The sequence below is a fragment of the Odocoileus virginianus genome, chromosome 9 (genome assembly GCF_023699985.2).
Source record: "Odocoileus virginianus isolate 20LAN1187 ecotype Illinois chromosome 9, Ovbor_1.2, whole genome shotgun sequence".
Taxonomy (NCBI): domain Eukaryota; kingdom Metazoa; phylum Chordata; class Mammalia; order Artiodactyla; family Cervidae; genus Odocoileus; species Odocoileus virginianus.
Genome location: NC_069682.1, coordinates 102,903 through 130,314, shown reverse-complemented (window position 1 = coordinate 130,314; position 27,412 = coordinate 102,903). Strand labels below are relative to the sequence as shown.

Here is a 27,412-nt window from a genome sequence, read left to right as displayed (position 1 = left end):
CAAAGCTAGTGGATGTGATGGAATTCCAGTTGAGCTATTTCAAATCCCAAAAGATGATGCTGTGAAAGTGATGTACTCAATATGCCTGCAAACTTGGAAAACTCAGCAGTGGCCACTGGACTGGAAAAGGTCCGTTTTCATTCCAATCCCAAAGAAAGGCAATGCCAAAGAATGCTGAAATCACCACACAATTGCACTCATCTCACAGGCTAGCAAAGTAATGCTCAAAATTCTCCAAGCCAGGCTTCAACAGTACATGAACTGTGAAATTCCAGATGTTCAAGCTGGATTTAGAAAAGGCAGAGGAACCAGAGATGAAAATGCCATTATTTGGGTCATTGAAAAAACGAGAGTTCCAGAAAAACACCTGTTTCTGCTTTATTGACTATGCCAAAGCCTTTGACTGTGTAGATCATAACAAACTGTGGAAAATTCTGAAAGAGATGGGCATACCAGGCCACCTAACCTGCCTTCTCAGAAATCTGTATGCAGATCGAGAAGCAGCAGTTAGAACTGGACATGGAATAACAGCCTGGTTCCAAATCGGGAAAGGAGTATGTTAAGGTTGTCTGTTGTCACCCTGCTTATTTAACTTATATGCAGAGTACATCATGAGAAATGCTGGACTGGATGAAGCACAAGCTGGAATCAAGATTGCTGGCAGAAATGTCAATAACCTCAGATATGCAGATGGCACCACCCTTCTGGCAGAAAGTGAACAAGAGCTAAAGAGCCTCTTGACAAAAGTAAAAGAGCAGAGTGAGAAAGGCTTAAAAGTCAACTTTCAGAAAACTAAGGTCATAGCCTCTGGTCCTTTCACTTCATGGCACATAGATGGCAATGGAAATATTGACAGACTTTATTTCTTGGGCTCCAAAATCACTGCAGATGGTGACTACAGCCATGAAGTTAAAAGACACCTGCTCCTTAGAAGAAAAGTTATGACCAACCTAGACAGCATATTAAAAAGCAGAGACATTACTTTGCCAACAAAGGTCCATCTAGTCAAGGCTGTGGTTTTCCAGTGGTCATGTATGGATGTGAGAGTTGGACTGTAAAGAAAGCTGAGTGCCAGAGAATTGATGCTTTTGAACTGTGGTGTTGGAGAAGACTCTTGAGAGTCCCTTGGACTGCAAAGAGATCCAGCCAGTCCATCCTAAAGGAAATTAGTCCTGAATATTCATTGGAAAGACTGATGCTGAAGCTGAAACTTCATTACTTTGGCCACCTGATGTGAAGAACTGACTCATTAGAAAAGACCCTGATTCTGGGAAAGATTGGAGGTGGGAGAAGGGGATGACAGAGAATGAGATGGTTGGATGGCATCACCGACTTAATGGGCATGAGTTTGAGTAAACTCCAGGAGTTGGTGATGGACAGCGAGGCCTGGCATGCTGCAGTTCATGGGGAAGCAAAGAGTCAGACATGACTGAGTGATTGAACTAAAACTGAATAGCTATCCCAGTTTCCTTCATATTGAAATTAGGTAATTTCTGTTGTGTCTTTACATATGAAGTTCCCTGCTGTGTTTTTTACTTCCCTAATCTTTAATTCCTCTTTTTCTTTTGCTCTATGTGTTTAAGATAAGGTTGCTAATAAGAATTAATTGCTTAATATTCATTTTAAAGTAGAAGTTATCTTTAAAGTATAAAATGTATGTCTAAGTTTTGGGACACCTTGTGGTCAGACTTTATCTCTTTAAGTATTTAAGAGGTGCATTTGTTTCTTCCATACTTTTCTGAAGTTTGTTTCAGTGAACCATTATGTACACTTGAAATGAGCTGCTTCCCTGTTATAATTCTTTAAAATCCATGCTTGTTTTTTTTTTTCCACTTTTTTTTTCCATTTATTTTTATTAGTTAGAGGCTAATTACTTTACAATATTGTAGTGGTTTTTGTCATACATTGACATGAATCACCCATGGATTTACATGTATTCCCCATCCCGATCCCCCCTCCCACCTCCATCTCCACCCGATTCCTCTGGGTCTTCCCAGTGCACCAGGCCCGAGCACTTGTCTCATGCATCCAGCCTGGACTGGTGATCTGTTTCACCCTTGATAATATACATGTTTCGATGCTGTTCTCTTGAAACATCCCACCCTCATCTTCTCCCACAGAGTCCAAAATTCTGTTCTGTACATCTGTGTCTCTTTTTCTGTTTTGCATATAGGGTTATCGTTACCATCTTTCTAAATTCCATATATATGTGTTAGTATACTGTATTGGTTTTTATCTTTGTGGCTTACTTAAGTCTATATAATGGGCTCCAGTTTCATCCATCTCATTAGAACTGATTCAAATGAAGTCTTTTTTAATGGCTGAGTAATATTCCATGGTGTATATGTACCACAGCTTCCTTATCCATTGGTTTTAAATCCTAAAGCCACAACCTGACAGGGTGCTTCTCTATTCCAAAGTGGTTATGGTTTAACTTTTCAGGTGATGAAAATCTCCCTTAATGTTTCATAATACAGTATTAATAAATAGAAGACATTCATGTCAAAACTGTAAATTTTTTATAATCTTTAATCTAGCCATTTTGGGAACAAGTGTGCTATTGTACCATCTAATCTGAATGAGAAAGATGCAGAAATCTCAGAGACCATCTATCACTGTTTCTTTTTTCTTATTTTCTTTGTACTCTTTGATTTTCATGAGTGCATTTATTTATAAAGTTTTAAGTTATGTTATTCAAAATAATACACAATGTCCAAAGCACTCAACTAAATTACTGTTTGTATGTCCTCTTATTTTATTCTAACTTTGAAGTAAAGATTTAAATAAAGAAAATAATAGCATTAATTTAGTATTATTATATGGGTTTCCCTGGTGACTCAGTAGTAAAGAATCCTCCTGTAGTGCAGGAACCAAAGGAGACCCGGGTTTGATCCCTGGGTCAGGAAGCGACTTAGCAGCAGCAGCATATATAAGACATTCTTCTCTGTGTACTATATAAATATAAGACCACTTAATATTACAATACTGCAAGATAAAAATTGTGACGCCCATTTATAATAAGACAACTAAGGCCTAGTGTCTTTAAATCAACTGTCTCATATTAAAAACTAATAAGAGGCAGAAGTGGAGTTTAGCCCAAGCTAAGTCACAAGCTGCTTGTGAATTTGGAAATTCATGTTTTATAATTTAATATGTTTTATGAACTACTTTTGAGATTTTGTATAATTTAATGTGTTTTATGAACTACTTTTAAGGTTTATATATTTTTTATTTATTGCCATGGCCAATGATGACAACAGCACACGCTGCTGCTGCTGCTGCTAAGTCGCTCAGTCGTGTCCGACTCTGCGACCCCATAGACGGCAGCCCACCAGGCTCCGCCGTCCCTGGGATTCTCCAGGCAAGAACCTGAAGCGGGTTGCTATTTCCTTCTCCAATGCATGAAAGTGAAAGTGAAGTCGCTCAGTCGTGTCTGACTCTTCGCAACCCCAGGAACTGCAGCCTACCAGGCTCCTCTGTTCATGGGATTTTCCAGGCAAGAGTACTGGAGTGGGGTGCAGTTGCCTTCTTCGAAGAGCACATGAAGGATTTTAAAAAACAAGTTAAAAATATCTCTTTCAGTAATACCTAACATTTTTTAGATATTCTATTTATTCTATAAAAATCTAAATAGAAATGAGGTAGTGATGGGATGCTATTTGTTCATTCTGTTTTAAAAGGCCATATATGAACAAAGCATAATTCCTTAAAACAGTAATTCCTTAGGAAAATTTGGATGGGTGTAAGAATCTCTAGCTAGGAGAAAAATGAGATATGAAACTGCAATAATTATTTGAAGCTTAAAGCATGTAATAATTTAGAATTACCAATGCTCTTTCCTCTAGTAATTTAGAGTTGGAAAGTTATTAAGAGATATCCTGGTTCCCTGCCTGGGCTGGATTTCCAAACAGTATTTGAGGTGAACATGCTTGTTACAGTCCTCAGTGGACTTCTCAGGTCACCTGAGGTTTTGTAACTGCCAGTACAACCTTTATTTTCTTCCAGATATGTCATGAGAAGTGTTTGTAGTAAATGTTTCTTTTTGTAAATTGATTTTTATTACCTTCAGAATATTTTCTTTTAAATGCCACAGGGATGTTTTAGAATATACATAGTTTGATATCAGAAAAAAATTTGGGAAGACTCATTATTAATTAATAAATTAGTTACTGAATATGGTCTAGTTGCTCGGTCATGTCTGACTCTTGTGATCTCATGGACTGTAGCCTGCCATGCTCCTCTGTCCATGGGATTTCCCAGGCCAGAATACTGGAGTGGATTGCCATTCCCTTCTCCAGGGGATCTTCCCGACCCAGGAATTGAACCCAGGTCTCCTGCATTGCAGGCAGATTCTTTACTGACTGTGCTATGAGGGAAGCCATTTACTGAATATAGCTTTAACTAATAGAATGGGTATAAGCAAATTTCCCATTTTATTAAAAGTAAAGCTGCGGTGTTTCATATTGCAAGTGAGACCAGAGAGATGTAAAATTTGAGCCACTTTATTTGAATAGATACTTGATTTTGTCCAGCTAGTTCTTCAATGGGAAAAGCATAAGTGATGAGAGCTGGTCAGGGGCCTCCTTCAGCATTGCTTCACTTTTGACAGAACCAGACTTACTCACTGTTTGTGCACACATGAGTTTTGTTTACTTCTAAACATTTAAAGAGCATTCTGCTCATTACTTTTAGTGTCATTCAGGTTTTTGTTGCATGCCTCTTTTCTTGATCCCATTGATCTCTATAGTCATAGTTGTGATTATTTGATTAAGGTTTTCCTTCTGCCATTGGACTGTACACTCTGTGGGAGCAAAGCCTAGACGTGTTTTTGCTTATTTGTATCTTGAATAGTTATCACAATTCCCAGAACAAAGAAGGTGCTTGGTAAATATTCACTGAGTGACTAAGGGTTTTCTTTGTCTTTGTCTTTACATGTATCTGGCATAACAATGGATGTGTAAGTTGTGTTCAGTAAAGGTTTACTGAGACAAATTGAAAAAAAAAAATTGTTTAATGTACAGAGACAAAACATAGCTCAAACAAAACCTTATGTACACCAGGATCCAGAGACCCCACAGAGCCTGAGCCAGACCTGCTTTTGAGTGTTTGAGTGTCTCTTGCAGATGCATGGGTCATCTGTAGCCTGCCACAGGGACAGGGTCTCTGACTGCAGCAGACTTGGGTCATGCAGCCTGTGGCATAAGCTGTCTTGGAGGAGGTCACTATTATCCCAATCATAGAGCCACCAAGCAGATGGCCCGTGGACTGTAGAACAATTACACCAAAGAAATTCTCAGACTGTTAAGAAAGTTCTAGGACCTACAACAGATTTTCCCAACCTGGGGATCTGGCAAAGAGATTGAGAACCCCCAGTGAATTTGACTTTGGAGGCCAGTGGGATTTAATTCAGAACTTCACAGGCCTGGGGAAACAGACTCTTGGAAGGCACAAAGAAAACCTTTTGTGTACCAGCAGCCAGGAGAAAGGAGCAGTGTCCCCACTAGAGACTGAGCCAGACTTGCCTGTGAGTGCCCAGGAGTCTCTAGTGGAGGTGGGGGTCGACAGTGGCCTGCTGCAGGGTCAGGAGCACTGAATACAACAGTTTCTGCACAAATCCTTTGAAGGAGGTTGCCATTATCTTCATTGCCCTTACCATAGTTTGGCCCAAGCCAAACAACCAGGAAGGGAACACAGCCCATCAAAAGAAAATTGGATTAAAGGTTTATTGAGCATGGCACTGCCCATCAGAACATGACCCAGTTTCCCCCACAGTCAGTCCCTCTCATCGGGAAGCTTCCATGAGCCTCTTATCTTTATCCACCAGAAGGCAGACAGAACAAAAACCACAATCACAGAAAACTAACCAAACTGATCACATGGACCACAGCCTTGTCAACTCAATGAAACTATGAGTCATGCCATGTAGGGCCACCCAGTACGGACGGGTCATGGTGGAGAGTTCTGACAAAACATGGTCCACTGGAGAAGGGAATGGCAAACCACTTCAGTATTCTTGCCTTGAGAACCCCAGGAATAGTATGAAAAGGCAAGAAGACATAACACTGAAAGATGAACTCCCCTGGTCAGCAAGTGCCAATATGCTACTGGAGAAGGGTGGAGAAATAACTTCGGAAGGAATGAAGAGATGGAATCAAAGTGAAAAGAACACCCAGTTGTGGATGTGACTGGTGATGGAAATAAAGTCCGATGTTGTAAAGAGCAATATTGCATAGGAACCTGGAATGTTAGGTCCATGGGTCAAGGTAATTTGAAGTGGTCAAACAGGAGATGGGAAGAGTGAGCATTGACATTTTAGGAATCAGTGAACTAAAACAGACTAGAATGGGTAAATTTAATTCAGATGACCATTATATCTATACTATGGGCAAGAATCCTTTAGAAGAAATGGAGTAGTCCTCATGGTCAACAAAGAGTCCTAAATGCAATGCTTGGATGCAGTCTCAAAACTGACAGAATGATTTCTATTTGTTTCCAAGGCAAACCATTCAGTATCACAGTAATCCAGGTCTATGCCCCAACGACTAATGCTGAAGAAGCTGAGGTTGATTGGTTCTATGAGGACTTACAAGACCTTTTAGAACTAACACCAAAAAAACATGCCCTTTTCATCATAGGGGACTGGAATGCAAAAGTAGGAAGTCAAGCAATACCTGAAGTAACTGGCAAGTTTGACCTTGGAGTACAGAATGAAGCAGGGCAAAAAATAACAGAGTTTTGCCAAGAGAATACATTGTTCCTAGCAAACTCCATCTTCCAATAACACAAGAGATGACTCTACACATGGACATCACCAGATGGTCAATACTGAAATCAGCTTGGTTATATTCTTTGTAGCCGAAGATGGAGAAGCTCCATAGTCAGCAAAAAAAAGACTGGGAGCTGACTGTGGCTCAGATCATGAACTCCTTAGTATGAAAGGAAAAGTAGCTCAGTTGTGTCCGACTCTCTGCAACCGCATGTACCATACAGTCCATGGAATTCTCCAGGGAAGAATACTGGAGTGGGTAGCCTTTCCCTTCTCCAGGGGATTTTCCCAACCCAGGGATCGAACCCAGGTCTCCCAGGTGGAGTCTTTACCAGCTGAGCTATCAGGAAAGCCCCCTTATTGCAAAATTCAGACTTAAATTGAAGAAAGTGGGGAAAACCACTAGACCATTCAGGTATGACCTAAATCAAATCCTTTAAGATTATACAGTGGAAGTGAGAAGTAGATTCAAGGGACTAGATTTGATAGCCAGAATGCCTGAAGAACTATGGATGGAGGTTTGTGACATTGTACAGGAGGCAGTGATCAAGACCACCCCAAGAAAAAGAAATACAAAAAGGCAAAATGATTATGTGTGGAGGCCTTACAATTAGCTGAGAAAAGAAGAGAAGTGAAAGGCAAAGGAGACAAGGAAAGATATACCCATTTGAATACAGAGTTCCAGAAATAGCAAGGAGAGATAAGAAAGCCTTCCTAAGTGATCAATAGAAATAGAGTAAAACAATAGAATGGGAAAGACTAGAGATCTCTTCAAGAAGATTAAACATACCAAGGGAACGTTTTTCATGCAAAAAGAAAACATTTCATGGGCTCAATAAAGGACAGAAATGGTATGGACCTAACAGAAGCAGAAGATATTAAGAAGAGATGGCAAGAATATGCAGAAGAACTATACAAAAAAGATCTTCATGACCCAGATAACCATGATGGTGTGATCACTCACCTAGAGTCAGATATCCTGAAATATGAAGTCAAGTAGGCCTTAGGAAGCATCACTAGGAACAAAGCTAGTGGAGGTGATGGAATTCCAGCAGAGTGATTTCAAATCCTAAAAGATGATGCTGTGAAAGTGCTTCACTCATATACCAGCAAACTTGGAAAACTCAGAAGTGGCCACAGGACTGGAAAAGGTTAGTTTTCATTCCAATCCCAAAGAAAGACAATGTCAAGGAATGCTCAAACTACCACACAATTGCACTCATCTCACACGCTAGCAAAGTAATGCTCAAAATTCTCTAAGTGAGGTCAACAGTATGTGAACTGAGAACTTGCTGGTGTTCAAGCTAGATTGAGAAATGGCAGATGAACCAGAGATCAAATTGCCAACATCCATGGATCATCGAAAAAGCAAGAGAGGTCCAGAAAAACACCTGCTTCTGCTTTATTGACTATGCCAAAGCCTTTGACTGTGTGGATCACAGCAAACTGTGGAAAATTCTTAAAGAGATGAGAATACCAGACCACCTTACCTGCCTTCTGAGAAATCTGTATGCAGGTCAAGAAGCAACAATGAGAACTCGACATGGAACAACAGACTGGTTCCAAATCGGGAAAGGAGTACGTTAAGGCTGTATATTGTCATCCTGCTTCTTTAACAGCAAACTGCTGGGCTTGATGAAGCACAAACTGGAAACAAGATTGCCAGTAGAAGTATCAATAACCTCAGATATACAAATGACACCGCCCTTATGGCAGAAGCCAAAGAGAAACTATAGTGCCTCTTGACAAAAGTGAAAGAGAAGAGTGAAAAAGCTGGCTTAAAACTTAACATTCAAAAAATGAAGATCATGGCATCTGATCCCTTCACTTCATGGCAAGTAGATGGGGAAACAATGGAAACAGTGACAGAATTTATTTTCTTGGGCTCCAAAATCACTGCAGATGGTGACTGCAGCCATGAAATTAAAAGACGCTTTTTCCTTGGAAGAAAAGCTATGACCAACCTAGACAGCATATTAAAAAGCAGAGACACATACATGTAACTCCATGACTGATTCATGTCAATGTATGACAAATCCCACTGAAATGTTGTGAAGTAATAAAAAAAAAAAAAGCAGAGACATTACTTTGCTGATAAAGGTCCATCTATTCAAGGCTGTGGTTTTTGCAGTAGTCATGAATGGATGTGAGAATTGGACCATAAAGAAAGCTGAGTGCCAGGAATTGATACTTTTGAACTGTGGTGTTGGAGAAGACTCTTGAGAGCCCCTTGGACTGCAAGGATATCCAACCAGTCAATCCTGAAAGAAATTAGTCCTGAATATTCATTGGAAGGACTGATTTTGAAGCTGAAACTGCAATACTTTGGTCACCTGATGTGAAGAACTGACTCATTGGATGCTGGGAAAGATTGAAGGCAGGAGGAGAAGGGACAACAGAGGGTGAGATGGTTGAATGGCATCACTGACTCAATGGACATGAGTTTGAGCAAGCTGCAGAAGTTGGTGATGGACAGGGCAGTCTGGAATGCTGCAGTCCATGTGATCACGAAGAGTCAGACACAACTGAGCAACTGAACTGAACTGAGCTGAATTGTACATGGAATTTCTTGACTGTACTTGCAAAGTTTATGAATGTGCAAAGATTATACATGATTTTATTATGTCATATTCATTGTTATTTTTAAATATATGGCTATTTAATAATATGTATAATTTATTGAATAATTTAATATAGTGATCTAAGATAACTTCAGAACAGTTCAGTTAGGATTTTATATCCCCGTTTTATATATGAGGTAACTGATAATCAGAAAGATTAAGTCACTTATCTAAGAACACAACATTAGTAAGTGGAGAATTTAGTTGTTTAACTAGGTTGTGTGTCTTTACAACTTATCCTTTCAGCCACCATACAGTCCTTAGTATCATATAAGCTGGAAAACTCCAGTTTAACACATCAAAGATAAGCAAGTTTTATGTCAGTGACTGGAAAGCATTAGGTAAATAAAGATGGTTAAAATTTTATTTTAAAAAATAGTAAATGTGATTCAGTAATGGGAGGGATTTTACTTATGTGGTTGTAATAACAAGATCAAGGCTTCTTGCCCTTACAGCCTGAGTTAGATGCTTGGGTTAGTCTGAGTTTGGCTTATAACTTTTCTGTTTCTGCTTCTTGTAGGTTTGAGTGGCCGCTTCTTTGTTACCACCCTCCCAGCATTTTTCCAGTAAGTTCAAATAATTTTCTGGTCTTGTAATGATTAGAAATTAGTAGGTGTGTGTGTAAAAAGTGTGTCCTGGGATTCTTTAGTTCTTGTCCGTTACCTTCATTTGTTCAGCTTAGCATGTGCAGGGAGAAAGACTGGTCTCCACTGAACGATAGTGATCAGCAGAGAGGGGCGCCCAGGTGCTACCGAGAGTCTAATTTCAGGCAGCAGATAGGTGAGGAGGCCGAAGAGGGTTTTTCTGATGATATGAAAGGTGGGATGATTCTTAATAGGTAACAAGAGTATGTGAAGCAAGTAAGGTAGACAAGATCTTTCCAAATAGAGGATGTATCATGGAAAAGCCTAGGAGAAAAGGAGATGCCTTCTGAGAACTAGTTCTCTGTGGCTGGCCTGAGAGGTACAGTTGGATCATCCCAGGTGATGGTGCTAGAGAAGTTCAGGTAGTGAGGGGGAAGGAGACAGGCAGGGATGGTTTCCAGAGATGCTGAGGAGGTGGGATCATTGGTGACTGATTAGCCATAAGAAAGGGAGAGCCTCTGGTGACTTACTGACAGGCCTGTTTAACTAGCAAAGCTATTGAGAAGTTATTAGAATAAAGTTCAGTTTGGAAGATAGAGACCAGAATGGAAAAGATAGTGTGAAGGGTTTATGCTAATTCCAAATGAGAAGTTTAGGTGATAGTTTAATTTCAGGATCATAAGAAAGGTGTAGACTGGAGGTACATACCAGGGATTAGATCACAGTTGAAATACATACGGTGAGAGAATAGACGCGGTGGGAAAAGGAGCACGCTAAGGATCAGTGACCCCTGCTAGGACATCTGCAAAGGAGCACAGGGCGCATGGAACTGAGAAGGACCGGAGACCTCATGTCAGGATAGCCCAGGGGAAGGAGGGAGGGAGGGAGGGCCAGTGTCCAGGACACACAGGGGAAATGGCGGAAGAGCGCTCCGGGGACACCGCACTGAAGAGCCATCCCAGTATGAGCCGCTTCCGTGCGGTCGCGGGAACAGGAGCCCCGCTGGCAGGAGCAGTGAATGAGTTAACAGGAGAGAAAAGGGTCGGCTCCTCCCTTAGGAAACTTACCTAGACCGAAGGTGAGAGGGAGGGAAGACCTAAGGCATTTGTTGTTTAGTTGGTAAGTCCTGTCCGACTCTTTTGCAACCCCATGGGCTATAGCCTGCCAGCCTCCTCTGTCCATGGAATTCTCCAGGCAAGAACACTAGGGTGGGTTGCCATTTCCTTCTCCAGGGGATCTTCCCAGCCCAGGGATCAAATCCAGGTCTCCTGCCTTGGCAGGCATATTCTTTACCACTGAGCCACCAGGGAGACCCAGTTTTCAGGAGAGAGACTTGCATGATATCAATTTGGAAATGTGGATAGAGTTTTTTAAAACTTGATAACAACTGCAGTTTTGCTGATGTAAGAGAAAAATTGAAATAATTTGTAGCAAAAATAATAAAAAGTAACTTGACAGATTAGCCACTGCGAAGGACTTTGCTTACAGTCGCAAATTGTGCAGTGATAAAATAGAATGTTTAATTTTCTATCCTTTGGAATTTCTCATTTGTAATAAGTATTTGTGTATGCTTTCTTATTTATGCCTAACTATAATATTTCTTTTTGTTTTTCATTTTGAGTGAAGTTAAAATTCAGAGTGGAGTTCACATGTAAAACCAGTACTTATTTTCGTTTTTATTATCTGTAACACTTGTTATTTTAATTAGTTTATTTTTTGTTTTTATAATTTATAGTGCAAAAGATGGGATATTCCGCCGTTACCGTGGCCCAGGAGTCTACGAAGACCTGCAGAACTATATCTTAGAGAAGAAGTGGCAGTCTGTTGAGCCTCTGACTGGCTGGAAATCCCCAGCTTCTCTAACGTAACTTGTTTTTTTAATGACAGTGTTACTAATAGAACAGATAGTCTCAACTTAACAACCCATAGACCTTGAAAGTCTACATTTCTTTTCATATTCACTTCTGATTTCCCAGATGACACGTGCCCCTGTTTGGCCCATGTTGTATTTCTGGTTTTGTGACCCTATGTGTTTCAGCTGGTTGTTAGGATGCTAGGGTTTAGTATCCAGATTCAGGGGGGTTACAGAGAGCTCTCCTCCAACTTTAGCACCGTCACCTCTTTTCTCTTTACTAAATATGGTATTGAACACCATTTACCATACCTCCTTCCTTATAAATTATTGAGAAGGTAGAGCAGAACCTTTTTCTTGAATTTAGAGTTCATGAAGGAATTGCTAAAGTATCTGTCTGTGTGGAGAGTAAGACCTATGGTGTCTTTGGCTGCTTAACAGAATACTGCTGGGGTAACCTTTGGCCATGATGGTAAATTGTATAATGCTTGGTGAGGCAGATAAGGTCAAGCAATAATACCTTGTTCATAGTTTTCATTTGGAATGAACTGTGGTATTTGTAATTGATTTTATGTTGATATATATATAAGCATAAGGAATATCCCTGCTGAAATAGGATCAAATCATGTTACATTTTAGGAATAAGTGATCTGATAGTGTCTATAGGAAATACATGGTTTATTCTAAAAGCAGCTCACCTCTGATGTTTCATTCTACAGATTTTCATTCTTTAAAATCAGTGAGCATTGATTTTATGCAGATACTATTTTCGGTGCTAGATGTTCAGCAGTCAACATGATAAATGTGACCCCTGTGGTCTCCTAGGGTGACTTACAGTAAGACAGATGATGAAAACATTAGGGATGTAAAGAATCACAAAACAAAACAGAAAACAAACCCTTACTAAGTCAGGGCTTGACTGGGAGTGCGGGCCTCTGTTAGATGGGTACTAGGAGAGCTGGCTCTGAGGGGTCCCTGCAGATGGGGTCTGCAGGACCGCAGGGCCTGGCTGGGCGAGGAGCAGGTGAGGACTGTTACAGGAACGGAGGTAGCATTCGCACACGCCCCACACTGGAAAGAGCTTAGTGTATTGAGGAAGAGTCAGGTGGCCAGGGTTAGGCACAGCAAAAGAGAAGGGGGAGCAGTGTAAACAGAGGGCAGGAGGCAGACGGTCAGGCCTGTGGCTGGTGAGGAGCCGGGGTGTGAGCAGTGCAGGCCGTGACCAGAGGCTCAAGGGCACTGTGTGGACCAGCCTCGCCCAGGGATGGTGGTATGGACCAGCCTGATGGCAGTGGGGATGCAGAGCATAGGTGGACTTAAAATACTTTTAAGCCTCAGTCCCGCATGCTGGAAGCCAGCTTGTGCCGATGGCAGGGCCCCTGCCACTCTGTGTACCACCCTTGGCTCCCCTGCGGGGTCATTGTGAGACCAGCTCACCTAAACTTTGAGGGAAATTTTGAGATACTGTATTTTGCAGAACTTGCTGAAAAGCAGCCATGGTGGCACAAGGTGTTTGGACAGGAATCTGGGTCTTCAGCCGAAAAGTGTAGCATGGCAACCCAGCTGTTACTTGGAGGTGTCACTGGATGATGTACAGGTTTCATACCGCAGAAGGTTGGAAAGTGAGCTGGAAAAGGGACTGATTCACAGGATTTTTGAGACTTGATGAATTCTGAGGATGCAAAGAACTTAGAATTAATTCTTAAACTTGCAGGTGATCCCTTGCAAAATGTATGTTTTTAAGGCACTCCTTTTAAAATGTTTGCCTTTTAACTTATCTTGGGAGTGATGTATTGAATTTGGAAATTGTAGCTACTAGTGGATGTGTGGAAATTTTAGAAATTCATCCATTTGCATTTTTTCCTTATTACAGTAGTATTTTAAGGCAGCATGTTATTTTGCTTGTGATATGTATAAATCATATGAAAATCATAATGGTATGAGCCACTTTGTTCCAAATTTTTGTACAAGAACTCAAATTTTTTTTCACTTTTTATTACAGAAACTTTCAAATATACATAAAAATACAAAAAATAGTACAGTAAACCCCCATGTACATATCACACACCTATAATGACCATCAAATTATAGCTTGTTTTATCAATTGTTTTGAAACAAATACCAAGTGTGTCATTTTATTATATTTTGGTATGTGTCTATAAAATGTAAGAACTCTTTTAAAAATCGTAAATATAATACCCTATTATTATGCAGTCTGACCCTACCCACGCCAGTGGAATGAGGGCGCAAAACCTAGCTGAAGCCCCTGTGCCCCTCTGGGTTGCAGGCGGAAGGGCGTGGCCTCTCGTGCAGTGGGCGTGGCCTCGTGCAGTGGGCGTGGCTTTTCTCCATCAGTTCTTCCTGTGATTGTTGGTGATGACAACAAAGATTAGAGGTTGCTTTAAGCTGCTTTGAGTGGGTTATAATAGACATTAATACTAGAATGAAATAGGATTCTAGCTTCTTCCTCAGGGACATGGTTGAGGGCAGTAATGCAGGTTGGCCTCATGCTATTGCAGTGAGAGCAGCTTTGCGTTCTGCCCGCTGAGCAGGGCCACCACTGGTGGCTGTGCAGGGTGGGTGCTGAGTCTAACAGTGGCAGTCTTCTGTTACACAGCACTGGTGGCACTTAGGAGAGCTCCCTCAGGCATTAGGGGAGCCTCTTAATGGAGGCCCTGTTGCAACTTTGCTTCAGGTGGTGAAATGAGATTCCCCACAGAACAATTGCTGCCCTTCCTGCAAAACTGAGACACCAGGAGCAAGCCCCGCACCCGTGTGTGTGTCATTCTCTGATGGAAAGGCACACATTTAGCAAGGAAGCTGGGCATTTCTTTTTCCAGTGCCGAGAATCCAGTAATATACTGGGCCTCCTGCTTAGTCATGGAGGCTGAAGAGACAGCGACTTTTCTTGGATGGAGGGATTAAGTGTTTTTAGTCCTCACTCTGACTGTGTTCAGGGGTCAGCTTCCCTTGCTCAGGGCTTGGTACCTGTGGTTTGGCCTGGAGACCTCTGACAGCTGCTTGTCAGAGCACCTGTGAGGCTCTTCTGCATTTTCACTCCACACCCAGGGCCTTCCTCTGCTGCTCCAGGGCCCTCTCAGCATCCCTGCCGCTCCGAACCCGTGGATCCAGTGTCTCCCCACCACCCCTCTTCGTGGTGGCGCCACTAAGGTGGGGCGCTGTGAGCACAGAAGCGGAGAGGGATCCAGGGCACTCTCACTTTCCAGCTGCTGTGCCTCAGGCCCACAGATAGACTCTGGGCTTTTAATCTTGCTGAGGCTGAAACAGTTCACACTTGAGCAGCCCCACTGCCATGAGTGTCACTGCCATTATTATAACAAACTAGACTTCCCTGCCCTTGCCCTTATCTGCTCCCACCTCTCGCCTCAGCCTCGCATCCCAGCCTCGGACGTTCATCAGTAAGTTGGGGGTGTGGAGTGTTGACTCTTGCACCTGACCTGCTGGCTGGGCGAGAGTCTGCCCTGCTGGACCTGCAGAACACAGGGCTAGTTAAAGGAGTGAATCTTACATAATTCTAGTTGACATACCCTTGTGGTGTGGTTTTGAAATGCCTAACTATTGTAAAGATATTTGTTTGACATTGGCCAGAAACATGGGCATGACTAATGCTTGGGCTTTTATTTGAAACTTTTACATTTGTAGTTTGGAAAATGGAATAAATTTCCGGTTTAAAAAAAAAATGGTATAGGGATATGTTTGAACTGAGTATCATTAATGTTTCATGATGATGTCGGTTTTTTCTGAGGGAAATTTACTTAAGGCCAGTTTTAGACCCTGTTGGCCAAATTAGAGCCGTCTCTGCTCCCTCCACAAACTAATCAGCTTTATTTCTTAGTCATAGATTCCAGGTCTTGGGCCTTCTTCTTCACTTATACAATATTAGTATGATCGCTTTGAGAACTGGGCAGAAAATATACCCTATTGTGGACCTGATTTCCCAGAAATCATACAGTGTGGCTTACATCTGTGATGTTTGATTCTTCTTGAGGAGGCATGAGTATCAAGAGCACTAGTTTTCTAGTGAAAACTGACAGTGTTGCACTTTCTTCACATTTTCAGAAAACTGTAAAGTCAGCTTATTGACTCACCAAAACTCCACCTCTCTGAATTTGAAATGGTGTGCGTGTGTGCGCATGCTAAGTCACTTCAGTCATGTCCCAGTCTTTGCAACCCTGTGAACTGCAGCCCACCAGGCTCCTCTGTCTGTGGGATTCTCCAGGGAGTAATACTGGAGTAGGTTGCTGTGCTTTCCTCCAGGGGAAAACCCAGGGATCAAACCCACGTCCCTTATGTCTCCTGCTTGGCAGGCAGGTTCTTTGTTACTAGCACCACCTGGGAAGCCTTTTGAAATGGTAAGAATTGCCGTTATGATGGTTGAGAGCAGTGATTTGCATCCTCACTTGCCCAGGGGAATCACCTGTGGACTTTTGAAAACTACCCACACATGGCTACTGTCCCAGAGACTGCGCGGGTACTGGTCAAGCAGCCTCAGGTGTTTCTGTGAAAGTCACTCAGTCGTATCCAACACTTGGTGACCCCACTGGCTGTAGCCTGCCAGGTTCCTCCATCCCTGGAATTCTCTAGGCCAGAATACTGGAGCGGGTAAGCCGTTCCCTTCTCCAGGGGATCTTCTCAACCCAGGGATAGAACCCAGGTTTGCATTGCAGGCAGATTCTTTACCATCTGAGCCACCAGGGAAGCCCCAGGTGTTTCTGAGAAGCAGCCAAAGTTGGGAACCACTGAACTACAGATTCAGAAGCGAAGTGAAATGAAAGTCTCTCAGTTGTGTCCAGCTCTTTGTGATTCCGTGGACTGTACAGGCCATGGAGTTTTCCAGGCCAGAATACTGGGGTGGGTGTCCTTTCCCTTCTCCAGGAACCAGTGAAGTTGTTCAGTCGGGTCTGACTGTTTGCGAGCCCATGGACTATAGCCTACTAGGCTCTTTCATCCATGGAATCCCCTTCTCCAGGGGATCTTCCCAAACCAGGGATCAAACCCAGGTCTCCTGCATTGCAGGCAGATTCTTTACCAGCTGAACAAGCTCCTACTAATAAAATTACAGTTTTACTGTTAACAAATGACTGCTGAACAGGCCTTTAAAGTTTTTAAAGTTAAGTGCCATACAACTTTAGATGCCTTCTGAATACTGAATATAAGTACAGTTGTAAGTTGAGTGTTATAGGAACTGTGTGCATTGGCTGCGTGAGAGTGACCTGATGCAGACCAGGGCCTTTGACGTTACGGATGTAAAGCTCTTAGGAGATTGTGGAGTGATGGGGTATCCACATGGTGCCAACATTTCAGCCCGCAAATGACCTAGCCATTATCAGGGAAAAACCACCTTTCCAGTGGAGAGGTCTGTCTCATCACTAGTTAACCAAGTGACTTAACATCACTTGGAGCCCACTTAGAGCAGGCTTCTTAGTCTCTATATGGAGATGAGGTCATAGTCCTCACCTTCCCAGATCTTTCCTGAAGACTGAAATTCAGTACTAATCATGGCCCCAAATAAAAAACACTTGGTAAGTGTTAGGCTTCTTTTATGGCTTTTATTTCCCTGTATATCATAATTATAGCTAAGAAGAAAAAGATTGAAATCAACGTCTGTTAATAAATGTTGAATTAAACTGAGACAGGGCTGAATTTAAAGATAGGAAAGAGCAACTGTTTGAAGCTTTGGGAGCCCTAAAGAAAGGAGTATACCTAGGGAAAAAATTAAAGCATTCTGAAACTTGAGTAGTTAACTCAATAAAAATAATTTTGTAATAAAGTTCAAGAAAGCAGTCTCTTTGATCATGTATGTAGTGATTGCTAATGTGAATCAAACACCACTATCAGTTGATACTTTTAAATGAAATTTAGATTTGTATATGGTATAAATGTAGCTGTAAAATGTTTTAATAGTTTCACTGTTTAAAAATAAAATAGGTTTTAAAGGTAGACTCTACTAAGGTGAAGGAGAGGTAAGATTCATACGCAATCAGACATATACTGCAAACATGCACACACACAAACAACTCAACTCCTGGGTTTTTGGTTTGAGCACTTGATGGTCTTGGTACCAGTTACTGGTTTGAGCAAGAGAAAATCAAGGGTTCAGCACTGGACATATTAAGTTTGAGATGCAGACCTCTTTGTAGAGTTTCCAGGTTGAATGCGTGGGGATTGGTCCACACAAAAGGCATATAGATGGTATTTTAAGTTTTAGAAGGAAGGGGGGTCACCTGGAGAGAGAAAAAGAAAAGTGCTTGGGACTGAGTCACAAGACACTCCAAAGTTAAGAAGCTGGGTAGATAAGGAGTCAGCAGAAGGAAATTGAAAATGAGTGCCAGGGAGGCAGGAGGGCAGGCAGGGGTGTGTGATTTCCTAAAAGGCAAGTGGAAAGTGCATGAAGGAGAGAGTAGTCCCTTGTGTCTCATGTCTATGAGGGGTTGGGGGAGATGAAGTCTGAGACAAGGACACTGAATGAAGCAATGCGATGCCATTTTGGCCTTAACAGGGGGTCAAGGAGTGCAGCAGGGAGGACAGAAGCTGCATTTGAGTGGGTTAAAGGTAAGGCGAGGAGGAAGGAGCAGCAAGTGTGGTCTCCTCTTTGGAGTTTGGGAAGCTGAGGTGGGGGGCCTTCTGCGATCCAGTGATGTTCTTTTCAAAAGATGAGTGAGAGTAGAACATGTTTTCATGCAGTGAAATGATCCATCAGAGAAGGAGAAATTGCTGATGCAGGAAATGGGATGATGGGAAAAACCAAGTCATTAGCAACAGGGAAAGGATGGGATCCAAGGCACAAGTGGAGAGTTTGGACTGTGGTTGGGGGGGTAGTTTCCTCCACTGGAACAGAAGAAGCTGGATGCGGGTGTGCACCAGGCTAGATGTGCTGCTGGGATGGTGAGAGAGGCCGTCTGACAGCTGCTGGTTGCACAGTGACATAAGGGCAAGGGGTGGAGAGGGTGTGTACAGTTTGAAGGGAGAGAAAGGATATGAGCTCTCATCCAAGGTACGAGCCTAGAGGATTGCAGCCGGACGGTGCCCTCTCAGTTGCCCACTGAGCTTGTGACTGTGAGGGCAGAGCGTGTGACTTTTCCCTAGAGATCTGCAGCTGCTCAGTGTTAGGGATGTTGCCAGGCATGCACCATGCAGCGAGAAAGCACCAGCGGACTTGACTGCATTTACTCCTGACTAATCCACAACACGGCCCTGGGGTCTAAGCTCTGTCAGAAGGGAAGAGAATCCAGGAGAGAGGATGATGTACTGCACACAGTGGAGGAGTAGCCCTTGTGACTTGAGGTTTTGTTTGTTTGTTTTTATGCTGTCCATCACCAGTGGTTCTCCTTGCCTTTATTTTTTTTAGGATGTCTGGAATGGCTGGTCTTTTTAGCATCTCTGGCAAGATATGGGTGAGTAAATAAGGCCCTTTATGATTATATCAGCAGAGGGGTTTTTAAGAGTGAGAAGGTAGTTTCTAAATAATAGGAAAATGAATACTTATAAATGGTTTTATAATTTCACTTTTCTTCTTAAGCCACACTACTACTCTTACCTGGAGTCGTAGTGGGAATGTGTCTTTGTGTAGAAGGACTTAAATTGAACAGGGACCAAAAGACCAAAGTCATATTTCATAGATCAGTAGTGAATCCCTTTGTCAAAGCTGAAAGGGCTTCTGTGGTTTCACTTCCTCTTATTTCTCATTGTCATAACCTCCCTACAGATCGAAGATCTGTTAGGGATCAGCAGACTTCAGCTTGTGGGCAGGCTGGGCTGCCTGTCTTGTTTAATAATGTCTTGTTGGAACACAGTCACATTCACTTATTACCTATTTTCTGTGACTGCTTTCGTACTACAGTGATAGAGATGAGTTGTTGTGACAGAGGTCATATGGCCCACAAGCCAAAATATTCATGATGTAGCCCTTTAAGGAAAAATTTGCAAGCCCCTTTTATGTGGCTCAGACAATGTCATGTCTGACTCTTTGTGACCCCATGTACTGTAGTCCACCAGACTTTTCTTTCCATGGGATTCTTCCATCAAGAATACTGGAGTGGGGTTCCATCACCTTCTCCAGAGGATCTTCCTGACCCAGGGATCAAACCCATGTCTCACGTCTCCTGCATTGGCAGGCAGGTTCTTTACCACTAGCGCCACCTGGGAAGCTGCTATGTGTGATTGTATCATTTCACTGAGTCTTAGTAACTTAGAACTGTTATTTAGGTTAAAATGCTGAACTTTTACATAATATTGAATGTGTCATGTAACCTTTCCTCATCTCTACATGTAGGGTGATCTAAATCCTGCCAGATTTGACAAAATTGCCAGGGAATTAAGTACATATTTTTAAAGTATTTCAAAAGATCTTTAGATGTGATTACCTTCCTGTATTTGTCTTTTCTAAGTTATGATTATACATCATTTGTCATATTTGGAACTTAATATTCAAGGAAATATTAATTAGACGTGGAAAAAAATACACAGAAGAACTATACAAAAAAGATCTTACTGACCCAGATAACCATGACAGTATGATCACTCACCTAGAGCCAGACATCTTGGATTGCAAAGTCAAGTGGACCTTAGGAAGCATCACTGCAAACAAAACTAATAGAGGTGATGGAATTCCAGCTGAGCTATTTCGAATCCTAAAAGATGATGCTGTGAAAGTGCTGCACTCAATATGCTGGCAAATTTGGAAAACTCAGCGGTGGCCACAAGACTGGAAAAGGGCAGTTTTCATTCCAATCCCAAAGAAAGGCAATGCCAAAGAATGTTCAAACTATTGCACAATTGCACTCATTTCACATTCTAGCAAAGTAATGCTCAAAATTCTCCAAGCCAGGCTTCAACAGTACATGAACTGAGAATTTCCAGATGTTCGAGCTGGATTTAGAAAAGACAGAAGAACCAGAGATCAAATTGCCAACATCCGTTGTGTCATAGAAGAAGCGAGGGAGTTCTAGAAAAACATTTGTTTCTGCTTCACTGACTACTCTAAAGCCTTGAACTGTGTGATCACAGCAAACTGGGGAAAATTCTTAAAGAGATGGGAATACCAAATCACCTTACCTGCCTCCTAAGAAATCTGTATGTAAGTCAAGAGGCAACAGTTAAATCCAGACATGGAACAACAGAGTGGTTCCAAATTGGGAAAGGAGTACATCAAGGCTGTATATGGTCACCATGCTTCTTTAATTTATATGCAGAGTACATCATGTAAAATGCTGGGCTGGATGAACACAAGCTAGAATCAAGATTGCTGGGATAAATATCAATTACCTCAAGATATGCAGATGATGCCACCCTTTTAGCAGAAAGCAAAGAGGAACTAAAGAGCCTCTTGATGAAGGAGAGAGGAGAGTGAAAAAGCTGGTTTAAAACTTAACATTAAAAAAATGAAGATCATGGCATCTGGTCCCATCACTTCATGGCAAATATACAGGGAAACAATTGAAACAAGTACAAAATCACTGCAGATGGTGACTGCAGGCACGAAATTAAAAGATGCTTGCTCCTTGAAAGAAAAGCTGTGACCAACCTAGACAGCATATTAAAAAGGAGAGACATTACTTTGCCAACAAAGATCTGTCTAGTCAAAGCTATGGTTTTTCCATACAAAGTCATGTATAGATGTGAGAGTTGGACTATAAAGAAAGCTGAGTGCTCAGGAATTGATGCTTTTGAGCTGTGGTGTTGAAGACTCTTGAGAGTCCCTTGGACTGCAAGGAGATCCAAACAGTCCGTCCTAAAGGAGATCAGTCCTGAATGTTCATTAGAAGAACTCATGCTGAAGGTGAATATCCAATACTTTGGCCACCTGATGTGAAGGGCCGATTCATTGGAAAAGACCCAGATGCTGGGAAGGTTTGAAAGCATGAGGAGAAGGGGATGCCAGAGGATGAGGTGGTTGGACGGCGTCACAAACTCAATGAACATGAGTTTGAGCAAGCTCCAGAACTTGGTTAAAGACACAGAAGCCTGGTGTGCTACAGTCCATGGGGTCGCAGAGAGTCGGGCATGACTGAATGACTGAACAACAACAGTTCATGGAGCTCATGAGAACTCTGCTTTTTGTTCATATTGGTATATGCTTGGAGAAATTTGAAAAGAACTTTTGCCTCTCAGTTTTTCAGTTGTATTATATTTTTTGCTTTTTGAGATATACCTACTTTAGGTTTTTTTTTTTCCTTTGGCAACAGGAAATAAATTGGTGACTTGAACTTAATCTTTTTTTAAAAAATTCTGTTAATTGTCTTTTTTTGACATTTATATATCATATTAAAAAATAACTAGCATTTTTCCTCTTTTCATATAGTTTGAGTTTCATTTGGTTTTCTTCTGATATTTTCTTTTATTGGTGAGAAGTTTATTCAAAGGTTCAGAATTTTGAATTGCAAACCAGGAACTAAGAGTAAGGATTCAGCCTGTTGCAATATTTGACACTAAATATATTTAGGAGTCATATATTTTGATAGTTATCTGAAAACCTTATAGCCATATATTGTCTAAACCAACAGGATAGTTGTAATAGGTGTCAGGAATCTTCAAAAGCTTAGTACAGGATCTGTTACAGCTGCAGGTCAGGAGAGAATTTGTTCTGAGGGTTAAGAAGAGATTGTGAAAGTTGCTCAGTCATGTCTGACTCTTTGCGACCTCATAGACTATACAGTCTGTGGAATTCTTCAGACCAGAATACTGGAGTGGGTAGCCTTTCCCTTCTCCAGGGGATCTTCCCAACCAAGGGATCGAACCCAGGTCTCCAGCATTGCAGGCGGATTCTTTACCAGATGAGCAACATGGGAAACCCAAGAATACTGGAACCTCTTCTCCAGTGGATCTTCCCGACCCAGGAATCAAACCGAGGTCTCCTGCATTGCAGGAGGATTCTTTACCAACTGAGCTATCAGGGAAGCCTTAAAAAGAGATTAGATGGAAATTAATTGTGACCCTCATACATTGTTATAAAGTAGTTTTCTTTTCAAAGACAGTACAGGGAAAATAAATAATTTTTCAAACCTCTTATAGCTTGACTAATAACAAGGAGTTGCCATTTTTCATTATGTCATGCAAATGATTTCAGTGTGTGGCATTTGGAGCACATCAAGGCCAGGAGTTGCTGTTTTATCTCTGTAGGCACAGGGCACAGCCTTGTTTAGCATGGATGGATTCTGTGTGAATGCATTGGACTGCAGAGAAAAGGCCGTTTGAAGAACAGAACATGATCCATCTCTGAAAAACCAATTAATATGTTCTTATTAGTGATTGAGAAGTACAGTGTGTATATATATATATATTTGGACTTCCCATACTTTCTTTAAAAGAACTAAAAGTTTAATTTTATAAGAAATTGTATAAAATTTTATAAGAAATTGTAAAATTTGACACATAGCAATTGCATTTACATTCTATAAGGTCATTTTGTCTAATATTAATACTGTAATTTTTTCTTTCTGGTTAGCACCTACCTGGAATTATTTTTTTCAACTTTCAACTTTTTTGTTATGTTTTGAGTGAATTTTATAAAATGCTCCACCTCTGAACCTTGGACACCTTATCCTGGCTCCATTCCTCAAATCCATCTGACCACTGGTTATAATGTCCCCCTTTTTTTCTTCTGTAAACAGTGTCTTCATCTAGTCCTCTCATTCTAATCTGTTTATAGCTAAAAATTAGCTCTAATTCAGTCACCTAGTACAAAAATATAATATTATAAGGTATTGGGCCCAGCAGGTGACATTTGCATGCATTTTAAGGAAATAATATGATGCTTCCTTGTAATGAGCATATATAATATTGAACTTGGGTCAGTATTTTCCACAAGTGAAAAGTTACTTTGCCTGGCAAAGAAACAAGCACAGAAATCTAAAATCGGGTTTAATCAGTTATTACTTGGAAACATGTTTACAGGAAACTTCATGTGCCTAGTACAGGAACCGTAATAGTCTTAAAGGTACTCTGAAACCATTGTGGACTCAGACAAAGTAAACGATAAAGATTTGTGGCTGCAGTTTTGAAAACACAACTTGATTAATGAGGCTTTAGTAATTTTTTAGTAATCACCTAGAAAGACCACAAGATGGCAGAGTTCTCTAAGAAGCTCAAGCAAATCCCTTAAAGAGTATGCCAGTACAAGAAAATTGAAGTGGAACCTGTAAGAGGATGTTTTTGAATGCACTGAGAATATGACTCAATGCAGTGATTCAAAGGCACATCATTTACTGAATCCTAGAAAATAACTGAGAAAATTTGTTAAGCATTTCTTAAATCATGTGTTTTGCAAAAGGGCTTAAGACACTGTCCAGATGGACTTATAACTGGATGTGTTATTCATTCCAACTATATGGGCAGGTACTAATAAAACAAGTTACAGAATTCATATGTCCATGGGTCAGCACAGATGCACCCTGGCTTTCATGTCTTCTAATTCCTTGGCTCATTTCAGAGTTTAATTTTGATGATGACATTGAATAATCAAGATAAGCATAAATAAGCTATGTTCAATATGCCAAATTTCCTATAGAACTGTACAATGCATCTTAAAACTTCCACTGAACAGAGTTTGAGCAAAACAACCTTTTATATCCTAAATACCTCTTTTGCCTACTTGGGCTAGAGAGTACTAGATTATTCCTAGATAGTTGTCCTGGTTGAAGATAGAGCAATGACCAGTGCCATCAACAGAAGACAGATGACAGCTTTATAAGTCAGGAGTTGTGTGCATTCCTGTGAATAGTTTAAAGATTTGCTGGTGTATTTTATTTATTCAATAACTATTTATTGAACACTTTGATTACATGTGTCAGTATTTAAAAACTTGAGGAGTCTTTAGATGTGTATCTACTGCTGAGTTAACAGTCAGAGAGAAGAGCTCTCAGACGGCTCTAGATCAGTTAGCAGTCTGTTTTGGTCATTCTAAGTTAAGCCAGGATCAGATATATTATCTAATTTTATTGACAGTTACAAACTGAGAAGCCAATGGGAGATACTTCAGTAACTTTGATTTTGAGAAATATTTAAATAGAATCTTGGTCTAGTTTTTGTTAACCTCATCAGTTCTGGGGAAGTCATTCAGTCATTATTTCTGTTTGCAGGTGGCATTTAGTTTGCAGCCATTTCATCCTGTGCCCAGTAATTCTGTAGATAACCTATCTATAGACATAAAAATATCATAAAACTATTGACTTTTTAGTGAATTTTTTTGAAGCTAAAAGGGCCTAAAATAGATGATCACAAAGCCATCATGAGGCAACATAGCTCCTTCAAGTCCATGTCTAAATGGGCTTTGATTCCACACTAGCGGGTTCATATCTGTAATTCCTGTATGATTTTGCATGTGGTACTTCTGGCTCAGATTGTATCTCCTTACTCACTTTTACTGTTTGAGTGAAAAATAGAGTCCCGGGGATAGTAAACAAGAAGGGATGTACACTTTCTTCAAAGACTGATGGAATCTTATTTGCTCATAATGAATTAACAGAAAAATGTCTTGTATTATTACATGTAGGTTTTATGGTGATTAGGAAATTTGTAAAGGAGGGCTGGGTGTCGAGCAATAAGAATATGACTAGAAAAAGGAAGTATGGAAACATTTAAATGGTTGATGTTCCATAAGCAGTAATTTAGTTCTACTTAAAAATTGATAAAGGCCCAATTTTTAAAAAAAAAAACTTTACTTTTTTATGGATATCATATTATGAGTATTAAGGTATATAAGCTATTAGGGGATAGTGACCAAAAAAAAACTCATGATGGAAGAAGGATAAACAATCCTACCAGAGTTCTGTTTGGTCATTAGCTTCAAGGAAGTATAACTCTTATTAGATACGACCTTGATTTTGACTCTCAGATTCTCAGTGTTATAAAATCTGATTTGCTCTTGAAAAATAATATAGATGCATAATCCCCTGGATGATCTTTGTGGGAGCTCATATAAATAGAATTGTAGACTTGAGTGAAGTGGTAAAGAGGGAGATTCAAACATTTTTAGTTCTCTTTATAAATATGTGTTTTTTTTTAACTTTTTTCTTCTGATTACAGCATCTTCACAACTATTTCACAGTGACCCTTGGAGTTCCTGCTTGGTGTTCTTACTTCTTTTTTGTGATAGCCACCTTGATTTTTGGCCTTTTCATGGGTCTGGTAAGAGATAATGTGAATCTCTTTTCTTTCTTTAAAGCCAGTTGGTTTCATGCAAAACTAGAAAGCAGCCAAGAAAGAAAAAGCACATAAACAAACATCATTTTGTGTATAATTTAAGCAGCTAAATAACATTTGTTTGTATGATACTACTTTCAATGGAAATTTGAGATATAATGGAAAATTCATTAAGTTATTATCCCCCAATCCCCCCTCTTAAATATTCTGAAGATACGTGCCACCAAAAATATAGGCAGTGTTGAAGAGAGAAATAGAGACTTAATTTGATAAGTTAGTTTCCAAGACAACTGAGTCAGCTGTGAATTCATACATTGCCTACTTGATTAGAACACTGTTGTGATAAGGCCAAAGCTGTGAATTTGTTCCTTGGGTAAGCAAATTGATTTTTCCTGTTTGTATCCTCAAATTGAAAATATAAATGTGACCAGCTTCTTATACATATACTCCAGTTTTCCCAAGGTAAATTTTGTAAGATAATGTGGATTAAAAAAAAAAAATCACAATCATTATTATGTGAAAAAATGAGATGCAAACCACATCACTATGTTTTCTTTGGATTTGAAAATCCCTATCCATTAGGTATCTGTATACTTTTTTTGCAGAGTTTTAGATACGGTTTGGAATAATTTTATACTTTATAATTAAATATATGGACAACTGTAAATGCTTGGGTGTGTTTTTCTCTTGGTTATATATTTTTGAAATCTTTTTCTTTACCTACTTGATCAATTTGAGCTTTTAAACTCGAGAAGTTCATAAAAGTTATTATACTATATACTAATTACATAGCTCTTAAACACTATATTATAGATAGGAACTGATGACTAAAAATTTATAGAAAAAGGACAGCCCTGTAGGTAAGATTGTCTTTTTTTTTTTTCCATTTATTTTTATTAGTTAGAGGCTAATTACTTTACAATATTGTAGTGGTTTTTGTCATACGTTGACATGAATCAGCCATGGATTTACATGTGTTCCCCACCCCGATCCCCCCTCCCACCTCCCTCTCTGCCCGCTCCCTCTGGGTCTTCCCAGTGCACCAGCCCTGAGCACTTGTCTCATGCATCCAACCTGGATTGGTGATCTGTTTCACACTTGATAATATACATGTTTCAATGCTGTTCTCTCAGATCATCCCACCCTCGCCTTCTCCCATAGAGTCCAAAAGTCTGTTCTATACATCTGTGTCTCTTTTTCTGTTTTGCATATAGGGTTATTGTTACCATCTTTCTAAATTCCATATATATGCATTATTATACTGTATTGGTCTTTATCTTTCTGGCTTACTTCACTCTGTATAATGGACTGTATAATCCATATATAATGGACTCTGTATAATCCATCTCATTAGAACTGATTAAAATGTATTATTTTTAATGGCTGAGTAATATTCCATGGTGTATATGTACCACAGCTTCCTCATCCA

General features: G+C 40.5%; 1 protein-coding gene across 1 annotated transcript in view; it reads left to right on the top strand.

Moving 5' to 3' along the window:
• Positions 1 to 27,412, top strand: part of TMX4 (thioredoxin related transmembrane protein 4) — a 68,882-nt gene that overhangs the window by 24,055 nt on the left and 17,415 nt on the right. The window contains exons 3-6 of the mRNA XM_070471866.1: positions 9,908 to 9,953; positions 11,707 to 11,835; positions 19,193 to 19,238; positions 25,867 to 25,968. Of these exons, the coding sequence (XP_070327967.1) occupies positions 9,908 to 9,953; positions 11,707 to 11,835; positions 19,193 to 19,238; positions 25,867 to 25,968 (323 nt within the window). The remainder of the gene's footprint in view (positions 1 to 9,907; positions 9,954 to 11,706; positions 11,836 to 19,192; positions 19,239 to 25,866; positions 25,969 to 27,412) is intronic.